Raw genomic sequence first — 12,269 nt, forward strand, 5'->3', positions numbered from 1 at the left:
AAACCCCGTCTCTACTAAAAATACAAAAAATTAGCTGGGCGTGATGGCAGGCACCTGTAATCCCAGCTACCTGGGAGGCTGAGGCAGGGGAATTGCTTGAACCTGGGAGGCAGAGGTTGCAGTGAGCCAAGATCGCACCATTGCACTCCAGCCTGGGAGAAACAGAGTGAGACTCCACCTCAAAACAACAACAACAAAACCTCTAAAAAGGCCAGGCGCGGTGGCTCATGCTTGTAATCACAGCACTTTAGGTGCCTGAGGCAGGCAGATCATGAGGTCAGGAGTTTGAGACCAGCCTGGCCAACATAGTGAAACCCCGTCTCTACTAAAAATACAAAAAATAGCTGGGCATGGTGGCTGGCACCTGTAATCCCAGCTATTCCGGAGGCTAGGGCAGGAGAATCACTTGAACCCAGGAGGCAGAGGTTGCAGTGAGCTGAGATCGTGCAACTATACTCCAGCCTGGGTGAGAGCTATACTCCATCTCAAAAACAAAAACAAAACAAAACAAAAAAACCTCCAAATTTGGTTTTCACTATTGACCCTGAGCCAGCCAGATCGCTGCTAGCTGCTGCCCGTGATGGTTGAGGGCCACTCAACCTCAATGCCAGCGTATCAGGTGGTTTTGTCAGGTTTTCTGAACTTAAAAAAGCCATCGCCATGGCAACTCGAGTAAAAAATAATTACCTATAGTGTCTGTAGGCTTGTATCCTTCAGTTAAGTGTAGAAAAGACTGAAACAGGCCGGGCGTGGTGGCTCACGCCTGTAATCCCAGCACTTCGGGAGGCCCAGGCGGGCGGATCACGAGGTCAGGAGATCGAGACCATCCTGGCTAACACGGTGAAACCCCGTCTCTACTAAAAATACAAAAAATTAGCCGGGCGAGGTGGCGGGCGCCTGTAGTCCCAGCTACTCGGAGAGGCTGAGGCAGGAGAATGGCGTGAACCCGGGAGGCGGAGCTTGCAGTGAGCCGAGATGGTGCCACTGCACTCCAGCCTGGGTGACAGAGCGAGACTCCGTCTCAAAAAAAAAAAAAAAAAAAAGACTGAAACAAATCAAGGATCTAATGTTTAAAAGGCAGGTTACTATCCAGATTCCCATCTGAAAACTGGTCAGGTCAGTAATTCTACCTGTGGCTAGGAGGATTCTTCTGAGTATTAGGCAAGGGAACATATGTCAAACGCTTAGCACACTGCCCAGCACATAAAGCGCTTAGCCAATGTTTGTGGCTGTATGATAATCCCTTCTAAGAAGCATAGTCCCACTCTACAAATGAGGAAACAACGAGAAGTGACATTCTAGCCCAAAGTCACCAACATTCACTCCAATGGATACTGAGGCTTCTCCTGTGCCACTCTACAAGTTGTGATCAAAAATGAGGTAGACCTCCCCCACACCAACGCAGACACCCAACCTACTCCCACAGCTGTAGGACTGCGAATGGCAGAAAAGGTAAGAAATCCAGAGAAGTTCCCCAAAGGACCAGAGACCACAGAACCTTGGTTGCCCACGGCACTCAGAAGTGTGAGCCATCTCATGGGCATGACCATACGTACTGAGCATAGAGAGTGCTGAATTTACCAAAAATCTAGCTCATTTGGATTTTTCACCACTGATTTATATAAAGGGATGTGGGAAGCTTTTTTGAAAGAGGAGCATTTACCTTGAAGGGCTTTCCTAAAAGAGATGCCTTTTTAAAAAAAAGCCATAGGATTAGTGGTTAAGTCTGTAACATGTGAACAGTGTGTGCTGCCCAGCTACTGAGGTGAAGAGTCTAAGCTAGATTTATTTCTGAGGAACAAAGACCAAAAGACTGCCTTTATAGCTCTACATCTAGTCAGTCACCTTGGGGTGAACTACAGAAAGAACTGGACGACTAACACCTAAAACGCTGAAAACAAAGACACATACACTTCCAGGTGTGGATTTTTATTTTCACAAAAAGACAACAATGTCTTCCCACATACAAGTATTTACAAAACCCAACTGATTCACCCATCTAGAACCTGGGTTTTTTTCCACTTCTCAACATAGTTGGGAACATGGAAACATTAATACCCACACAATTCCCAGAGATGGAATTTATCCATCAAACAGTGCAGATTACCTAAAAGTGCACTTACCTGCACAACTCGGTCTAAGAACCTTGTGAAACAAACTTCATGGCCAAGGTTTCATGAATCTATTTGGTTTCATACCATGCAAACCTGAACAAGTGTGCTGCTACACTAAACTGAAAATTGGTTCTCATTTTACAATTAAAAAGGTTCTCAACACTTTAGCAACTATACAGAATATGAAGGTTTATTTCAAAAAAGATTACATTTTTTTTAAACCAGGATACACAGATGCACTTAATGTAACAGTACCTTCTGCAAAAATAGGTTACATAATACTCAGAAATGCAATGAACAATCTTATTCTCTAAAAATTAGACAGCTAAGACTTCTTAAGCGTAGACAGCCTTCAAAATGGAGGCTGAAAATGCTTGGTAAAAAGAAGTAACTCTAGAGCCAGACACCACAGAGCTAAGGCTGCAAATTAAACCACTACCACACAGCTGCAAACTACTCTTTATATTCACACAGCATTAAACAAAACGACTTCAATTCCATCTTTTCAAATGTGTCTCGGTGCTGCAAGAAAAAAAGTTGAATGATACACAAAACTATTAAAAGTTACAACAGAACTATTTAAACATCTTCTCCAAAATTGAGAAAAGCAATCATGTTAAATTTTTAAAAAGAAAAGTCTGACAGAACTCTCAAGCAAGTCAGAGGTCCTCTTCATAAGTAGTCAAGTAAAGTTTACAGGAGATTTCAATAAATTATCTTAAAACCTTGGCAGAGAGCTCATTTTCAGAATCGTCGCGGAGGTCCACCCTTAAATGGCTTAAATCCGGAGCCACTTCCTCTTGGCATGGAATTGCCACTGATTTGTACAATTCTATTAATTGGGGATGCGTTACTGAAAAAGGTTTAAAAGAAAAAAAAGTCAGAGAACAAGGAACAAATCATCACTGCAAATACTTACACAGCGCTTACCATTTGCCAGGCACTGTTCTTGGTACTTTATCCAAAATAAATCATTTACTCTTTTCAACAGTCCTGTGAGGTCTGAACCATTGTTAACCCCACTTTACTGGTGAAGAAACAGATCTGGAGGTTGAGAAACTCTTCCAAGGTCACAGAGCTAATAAAATGGTGGAGCAGAGATTTGAACTTGGGCAATCTCACTTTGAAGCCCCATTACTTCAGAAGCCAGTTGCGGATCTGCACGTGGACTACAGCAGCAGATCTCTTAAGTGTGGACCCCAAACCAGCAGCAATAGCACCAGCTGGGTGCCTGTTAGAGATGCAAATTCTCACCCTAATCTCAGACCACTGAGAAAGAAACTCTGGGGGTGGGACTCCCAGCAACCTGTGCTTTTCTTTGTTTATTCTTTTAAATACATATATTTTTAGACAGGGCCTCACTCACTTCACGGAGGCTGGAGTGCAGTGGCACATTCATGGCTCACTGCAGCAGCCTTGAATTCCTGGGCTCAGGTGATTCTCCCACTTCAGCCAGCCACCAGAGTAGCTGGGACTACAGGCAAGTGCTGCCATGCTCAGCTAATTTTTTAATTTTTCGTAGAGACAGGGTTGCGCCATGTTAGCCAGGCTGGTCTTGAACTCCTGGGCTAAAATGATCTGCCAGCCTTGGCCTCCCAAAGTACTGAAATTACAGGCAGGAGCCACCATGCCTGGCCAACCTGTGTTTTAACAAGCCCTCCAGGTGATTCTGTTGTTTGCTAAAGCTTGTGAACTAAATTATAGAAGTCATTTAAGAAATATTTCTGGAATCTTTATGTGTAATGCAACAGAGCAGATGTTAGTAACATAAAAAAGCAAACCCCCTCCCCCGACAAAAAACCTTTAACAGGCCGGGTGCAGTGGCTCACACCTGTAATCCCAGCACTTTGGGAGGCTGAGGCGGGCGGATCAAGGAGAATTGCTTGAACCCGGGAGGCAGAGGTTGCAGTGAGCTGAGATCATGCCACTGCACCCCAGCCTGGGTGACAGAGCGAGACTCCATCTCAAAAAAGAAAAAACTTTAACAAACTAGGAGATAAAAATCTACAGTGAAGGCCGGGTGTGGTGGTTCACACCTATAATACCAGCACTTTGGGAGGCTGAAGCTGGAGGATCACCTGAGGAACAGGAGTTTGAGACCAGCCTGGCCAACAAAGTGAAACCTCCATCCCTACTAAAAATACAAAAAAATCAGCCGAACGTGGTGGCACACACCTGTTGTCCCAGTTACTTGGGAGGCCGAGGAAGGAGAATCACTTGAACTCAGGAGGCGGAGGTTGCAGTGAGCTGAGATAGTGCCACCGCACTCCAGCTTAGGGGACAGAGACTTCGTCTTGGGAAAAAAAAAAAAATCTACAGTGAAATGGTTCAGGCAGAATAAAACTAGATTATAAGGGCCAGGCTGAGGAATCTGGGCTCAATCCTGTGACCTAGAGCAGCTGCTTGTTGTGGTTTTAGAGCAATAAATGGTATAACAAAATGGGAGTTTCAACAGTTCAATTTACAAATAGGGTAATGGAACACAAAAATAATAATTTGGGAAGATCAGATAGAAGCTACAATGAGGAATAAGGGATAGCTATGATAAACATTTTTTGTAGAGACAGGGTTTTGCCATGTTGCCCAGGCTCCTCAGTTCAAGTGATCCACCTACCTTGGCCTCCCAAAGTAGTGGAATTACAGGCATGAGCCACTGTGCCCAGCCTGAGAAACATTTTTTAAAAAAATAGAGCCATACGGCCGGGCGCAGTGGTTCATGCCTGTAATCCTAGCACTTTAGAAGGCCGAGGTGGACAGATCACAAGATCAGGAGTTCGAGACCAGCCTGGCCAACACGGTGAAACCCCATCTGCTAAAAATACAAAAATTAGCCAGGCGTGGTGGTGCACACCTGTATTCCCAGCTATTCACTTGAACCTGGGAGGCAGAGGTTGCAGCGAGCCGAGACTACACCACTACACTCTAGCCCGGACAGAGCAAGACTCTGTCTCAAAAAAAAAAAAAAAAAAAAAAAAAAGAACCACACTTAGAAATTTATGCTAGGAATGAAGAAAGGTAAGGACAAGCCCCGTATTTCCAGTCAGGGTGAATGAAATGGATGGTGGCACTATCAAATTAAAAGAAACTGGAGGCAACGAAAGTGACACAAAGGTTTGAAAAAGGAGAAGAATGAGTTTGACTGTGACCTTGAATTCATGGAAACAGCAAAGTGCTTACATGGCAGTGGCAACATGAAGCTGAAAGGAAACAGCAGTGTCTAAAGCTTAGCCATGGTAAGGAGCCTGCAAAAGCAGTCACAAGGGCAGAAAGAAAATGATGGTGCCCTAGAAAACAGACTCCCTCAAAATAAGGATAAGTGACCGTGTGAAACAGTATTTAACCACCAAGGCGCCTGACAACCATGAAAATAAAAGAATCTATATTTATCAAGAGAAAAGTCATCGGTGACCTTTACAAACCAGGTACAATGAATGTTGAGCTTGTGCAGGCAGAAGTAGCACACTTACTGAAGTTTGATGGTAGAAGTGACCATGGAATAGTAGTGACCTGGGTCACTGAGTCAAGCCAATAACTCTCCTAAGAAAGAGGAATGGGAAAGAAAGGAGGACGTGAAAGAGATGGGAAGACTGAAGACCTGCTGGCTGAAGGGCCACATCCAACCTCAGTGTGAAGAGAAAGTAAAGCTCGCCTCTTAACTTATGAACAGGTTTTGTGTTAAATGTCTAAAAGCTTTGCCAAGAGTTATTTTAAAAGGGAGGAAACGGAACACACTTTCAGTATTTTCTTCCTAAGAATTTGAGGAATGCTAGGGAGGGAACAAGATGATGGTTCCAACGTGAGGTTAAGATTCATTATCTAGACTGAGTGCAGTGGCTCCCACCTGTAATCTCAGCACTTTGGGAGGCCGAGGCAGGCGGATCCCCTGAGGTCAGGAGTTCGAGACCTGCCTGGGCAACATGGTGAAACCCTGTCTCTACTAAAAATATAAAAATTAGCTGGGCATGGTGGCACATGCCTGTAATCCCAGCTACTTGGGAGGCTGAGATGAGAGAACTGCTTGAACCCAGGAGGCGGAGGTTGCAGTGAGCCAAGATCTCGCGACTGCACTCCAGCATGGGCAACAGAGTGAGACTCCCTCTCAAAAAACAAAACAAAACAAAAGGATTCATGGTTTACTGGATCCTGCCATACATACATACCCATATCTAGATCAACTTGCCAGAAAGTCACTGAATTCATTTACAAGGAAGAATACAAACTAACACATTAATATCAGCTGTTCTGCAAACACTCTTTTGGAGACTACGAGTTGATACAGGGAAATGTTCGGGCAGACCTAGGGTTTTCACTAGTTGCAATTCAGTCCCTCAGAAACTATAATGACTTTTATGGAAAGGATAAAGTGTTGGTTGTGTGCTGGCAGAAAAAGTCTAAACTGGTTAGTTATTTACCTTGAATGTTGGGTTATCATGCCTGCTCCTGCCCGGCCATCACCCATTCGCCTCGTATCATGATAGCTAGGCCCTTGAGAGGGTGGACCATGCCACTCTTTCCTTGGTCCGCTTGTGTCCCGTCCATGGCGTTCAACCACATGTCGCTCCTCAGGATAATGCTAAAAGAATAGCATATGAAAAGTCACTTGGCCGGGCGCAGTGGCTCTTATCTGTAAGCTCAGCACTTTGGGAGGCTGAGGCAGGCAGATCAACTGAGGTCAGGAGTTCGAGACCGGCCTGGCTAACATGGTGCAACCCCGCTTCTACTAAAAATACAAAAAATTAGCCAGGCATGGTGCCCCACACCTATAATCCCAGCTACTCAGGAGGCTGGGGCAGGAGAATCACTTGAACCCCGGAGGCAGAGGTTGCAGTGAGCTGAGATTGCGCCATTGCACTCCAGCTTGGGCAACAAAAGTGAAACCTCATCTCAAAAAAAAAAAAAAAAAAAGAAGGAGAAGTCACAATACCCTCTGTCTTGGTCTCATACCAACTTATATTGGTGTGCTTTTAATGTCAGAAGCAAATTAATAAGATGTCTGAGAAGATAAAAGGATGAGTAGTGCAACAGCATATGAAAAGAGTTTATATCTATTTTGTAGTGAGAAGCTACTCAGGCCTCAGGGAAGGGTATGGAGGAAATGATTCAATACTTTTGTTGTTGTTGTTTTGTTTTTTTGAGATGGAGTCTCGCTCTGTTGCCAGGCTGGAATGCAGTGGCGTGATCTCGGCTCACTGCAACCTCCGCCCCCCAGGTTCAAGCAATTCTCCTGCCTTGGCCTCCCAAGTAGCTGGGACTACAGGTATGCACCAGCATGCCCAGCTAATTTTTGTATTTTTAGTAGAGACGGGGTTTCACCATGTTGGCCAGGATGGTCTTGATCTCTTGACTTCATGATCCGCCCACCTCGGCCTCCCAAAGTGCTGGGATTACAGGTATGAACCACCATACCCGGCCAATTCCTTTTATTAAAAATATATTTTTTTTGGAGACATGATCACACTATTGCCCAGGTTGGAGTACAGTGTTGCTACCATAACTCACTGCAACTGTGAACTCCTGGGCTCAAGCAATCCTCCTGCTTCAGCCTCCTGCCTAGCTGGGACTACAGGGTGCACACCACCATGCCCAGCTTTAATTTTAATTTTCCTATGGAGATGGGGTCTCACTATATTGTCCAAGCTTGTCTCGAACCCCTGGCCTCAAGTAATCCTCCCGCCTTGGCCTCCAAAAGTGCTAGGATTACAGCCATGAGCCACCAGGCCTAGCCATTAATTTCTATTTCTATATTTTCTAGCACCCAAGGGCTTTTTGACCCTTGATTATTTCAAATACTTGGATCTTATATTGACTGTAAGAAGGCACAGCCAGAGATCAAAACCTTAAGACAAGTTACGGCGGGGCCTATGATCAGCCTATCAGGACAACATGCAAACAGCACAGAAAACAGGAGTTGTCAACTTATTTTACATTGTACTACTTAGTGCTATGGCACTTACAAGGTGCTTCATCCATAACTATGGAAAACAGAGTAGTGAACACAAAGAAACAGAAATGTAGAACTAGAGATCTACGGAAAGAGAAAGCAAGCATTGTGATACTTAGCTTACAGGAAAGAAAGCAGAAGGCACCCACAGAGGCTTAGATATAATACTGGCAGAACAAGTTACAGACTAACATTATGAAAAAGAAAATTTTCAAGGGAGGATACAAGATCTCCTCCTCAGGACACATTTTCTAAAAGGACCTCTGAATGCGGAGGGCTAGTCTTTGATACTTTCTTAAATTTTACTATAAACAAGGCAGACTTATCTGGATTATAGACTCAGTCTTAAAAATTCTGTTTAGTGGGTGGGCATCATGGTTCATGCTTGTAATTCCAGCACTTTGGGAGACAGAGGTGGGTGGTCGGAAGTTTGAAACCAGCCTGACCAACATGGTGAAACCCCGCCTCTACTAAAAATACAAAAATTAGCCAGGCATGGTGGCGCACATCTGTAGTCCCAGCTACTCGGGAGGCTGAGGAAGGAGAATCACTTGAACCTGGAAGGCGGAGGTTGCAGTGAGCCAAGATCACGCCACTGCATGTCAGCCTGTTTGACAGAGTAAGACTCCATCTCAAACACACACACACACACACACACACACAAATGTGTATTAAAATACAAAACAAACACTAGCATATAATGGAGACACACACACTGCACAATTCTTTTTGGTATATAATTTATGAAAGTATGTCCTAACCGTGCTACTATCAACCCACATGCCAGTATTTCGTCAGTAGAAGAATACTTTTAAATGAGGCAAAAGGTTTTTGTTCATTTCGGTCTCTAAAAGATGAAGACACTTTCCTCTGTCCAGCTCATTAACTTACAAAATATTCAAGTCAATAAAGTGTCACAAGAGTAAAAATTTAAAAATATGTAACATTACACTCATCTACCTATAGGATAAGAAGACAAAAAATAGACAAAAGTTCCATTTCAATTTTACACTTTAAGCTATTTAAATGAAGCAGGAGAAAAAGAAGAATGTGTGTGTGTGTGTGTGTGTGTGTGTGTGTGTGTGTGTATATATATATATTTTTTTTTTTTTTTCCCAGACAGGGTCTGGCTCTGTAGCCCAGGCTGGAGTGCCATGGCGCCATCTTGGCTTACTGCAACCTCCAACTCTTGGACTCAAGTGATTCTCCTGCCTCAGCCTCCAGTGTAGCTGGGATTACAGCGCCCACCACCACGCCCGGCTAATTTTTGTATTTTTAGTAGAGATGGGGTTTCGCCATCTTGCCCAGGTTAGTCTCAAACTCCTGAGCTCAGGCGATCTGCCCACCTCGGCCTTCCACAGTGTTGGGATTACCTCCCAAAGTGTTGGCATGAGCCACCATGCCCGGCCAAGAATATTTTATTGAAAAGGAAACACAAGTAGGGGCCAAAGATTTCAGATCCAGTTTGAAAGCCTCAATTTCTTAAAAAGAAATAAAACCAAAGTTATCATTAGATAGGCTCATTTACCAAATTAACAATTCTTAAATTTCACTGGGAAGTTTAATCAAAATAGAGTTAAGTATTTCAAGGCTAGTACCTTAACTCTTTGGACTACTGATGGTCAACTACTGACAGTAAAGTATGAGAAAAATTCAGATTTTAAAAATTAAAATAAAAAATTAATGCCTCTCAATCATTCCAATCTAGCTAAGCCACATCAAAATGCTACTGTATATCCAGAGTAGCTCATGAATCCTCTAAATGTTTGTGTGCAGGCTCATGGCAAGCCTCCCGCAGCATTTACCTGTGATCCACCTCCTCGGTCTGTGATGACTCCTCTGTCTCCCTCTCTGCTCCCATACCCTGAAGCGCTGCTACGATTCCCAGGGGGAGCACCTCTCACGCTGTGCCCTGATACTTCTCTCCCAGATCGTTCTGGCCTTTCGACTCTGTTAAACAAAACATAAAAACATACATGATCAAAACGGTAATCTTAATTTTTTTTAACCCCAATGCATGAGACCACTAGGAAAGCATTACGAAGTACACAGCTACCTTGTTTCCCGTTTGTCAGTGGACATGCTTCCTTCACTTTTCCAGCTGGTGGGTCTGGAAGGATTGGGCCCTGCCTCTCGAGGATGTCTAGGATGAGTGATATCAGGCCTGTCATGAATAATCACTGTTCTCCTTTCGTCTCGCTCCCCTCGTACTTCTCGCCTGTCTGATTCTCTAAGTTCATTTCTTGGTGGTGGAGGCTCATTTCTTCTGGAGTCACTGAAATTTTTGGTATATCTTTCAAAGCTTGGATCTTCCCTTCGTGCAGTAGGTCGTGCTTTTTTCCCCTCACTTTGACCAACAAAGCGATCCCGCCTATTGATTAGAAACAAAGAATATAGGTCCAAGAAGTGCTTACTTGAGTGCTTAATTCTTCTTAACTTTGTCTGCATAACCTACAATAATGAAACCAAAAAATGAACTTAAGGCAGAGCCATGGAAAAAAGCTAGTTATTGATTATTACAACTCATTTTCTTTTAAACTGAACTAAGTGTCTAGCCTAAAGGTTGGTTTTTTTAGCATTCAAGAGAAATGATACTGAACACTCAAAAGTCACTACCAAGCTGAAGAATGTTTTACTGTTCTTAACAGTTGAGGCACATCCAAAGCAATCAGTGCTTCCACAGTTTTAAAGATAAGAAGAGGCCGGGCGTGGTGGCTCAGGCCTGTAATCTCAGCACTTTGGAAGGCTGAGGTGGGTGGATCACTTCAGGTCAGAAGTGCTAGACCAGCTTGGCCAACATGGCAAAACCCCGTCTCTACTAAAAATACAAAAATTAGCCGGGCGTGGTGGTGGTGCCTGTCTATAATCTCAGTTACTTGGGTGGCTAAGGCACAAGAATCGTTTGAACCCAGGAGGCAGAGGTTGCACCACTGCGTTCTAGCCTGGGAGACAGAATGAGACCCTGTCTCAAAAAAAAAATAAAATAAAATAAAGATAAGAAGATAAAGCCAACCTACTTAATGGTGTTCTAGTTAATTAATTTGGAATACTGAATCACATTCCCATTAACAGAAACAAAAACCATGTAATTTGTTCTGAGCATTCAGTTCTGACCCATTAACAGAAACAAAAACCATGTAATTTGTTCTGAGTATTCAGTTCTGACCTGGTAGTTCTAGTTAAGATTTTAGGAGAAACAGAGTTATCACTAGCAAGGCTCATAAAATAAATATAACAATTTTCAACATATCTACCTTTCAAAAGATGAAGACTGTACTGCTGAACTCTCAGGAAACCTGCCCCTCTCTCGGTGATCAAAATCATTAAATCTGTTCTGTTGGCGAGAGTAGTCGGATCCATGGCCAAATCGTGCATCTGTATCTAGAGACAACTTTTTATTCTCGCTCCAGTAAGGATCATCTCGCCTTGAAGAGAAATATTTGCTCATTTACATAAATTAGTTCTACAGTAATCAAACGACATTTACTTGGAGTCATACATACCACGTTAGAACTGTGGACATAACAGGGCTAATAAACTCAAGACAGAACACATCAGGAGTACAAACTAGCAAAGACTTAATTGTTGAATTACATAAAGTCAACTAGTGTGAGAGGAATTTAACAGGAGAGAAAATAGTTGAAAAACTGCCTGTCTTTTCCATTAAATGGAAAAGACATTTAGCATTCAGGAGAAATGATACCATTAAATGGAAAAGACAAATAAAATACTTGAAACCACTTTATAATAAAATTCTAACCAGCAGTTCACAACCTCTTCAGTTATCCTTAACTTTGGAAACGTTAGAGCGGTAAGTCAGAAGCACAGTTCATTCATTCCACCTATTTCTCTACATAATCAACTCAGTTTCATAGAATTTATGTTAACAAAATTAAATGGGCATACTTATATTTTTAAATCTATGTGAAGTATGAATCCAAACACACAATAGAATCTATCTTTCAATCTCAAGTTTATGACTTCCATTTCTATACTATCTGCACTACCTTTTTAAGAATGTTCAAAATCTGTTTAATTATTGAAGCCTACTACGACAATGTATTTCCAGTCATAATGAAAAACATCTGGCATCAGAAAGGTAGACAGGGAAAGAAACGCAAACTGTTCCCACTTGCCAGTGCACTGGGTCTACCCCAGTACTGTAATCCTTCCCATCCCTGTTGATCATGACTTTTATTCCAGTGATGGGAGCC

The 12,269-nt window shown here is 43.0% G+C and overlaps 1 protein-coding gene across 7 annotated transcripts in view; it reads right to left on the reverse strand.

The window, feature by feature from the left end:
- Positions 1–1,895: 1,895 nt before the first annotated feature.
- Positions 1,896–12,269, reverse strand: part of LOC116463629 (SAFB-like transcription modulator) — a 54,504-nt gene continuing 44,130 nt past the window's right edge. For 5 of the 7 annotated variants that reach the window (XM_032146815.2, XM_032146814.2, XM_058434762.1 and 2 more), the window contains 5 exons: positions 11,310–11,480; positions 10,112–10,426; positions 9,861–10,005; positions 6,527–6,687; positions 1,896–2,967 (listed from right to left, as the gene is read on the reverse strand). In XM_032146815.2, the coding sequence (XP_032002706.1) occupies positions 2,859–2,967; positions 6,527–6,687; positions 9,861–10,005; positions 10,112–10,426; positions 11,310–11,480 (901 nt within the window). In that variant the 3' untranslated portion in view covers positions 1,896–2,858. Of the gene's footprint in view, positions 2,968–5,581; positions 5,652–6,526; positions 6,688–9,860; positions 10,006–10,111; positions 10,507–11,309; positions 11,481–12,269 lie in introns of those variants that run through there. The other 2 variants (XM_032146813.2, XM_058434763.1) reach the window with 2 other exon arrangements.

The sequence above is a fragment of the Hylobates moloch genome, unplaced genomic scaffold (assembly GCF_009828535.3).
Source record: "Hylobates moloch isolate HMO894 unplaced genomic scaffold, HMol_V3 SCAFFOLD_45, whole genome shotgun sequence".
Lineage (NCBI taxonomy): Eukaryota > Metazoa > Chordata > Mammalia > Primates > Hylobatidae > Hylobates > Hylobates moloch.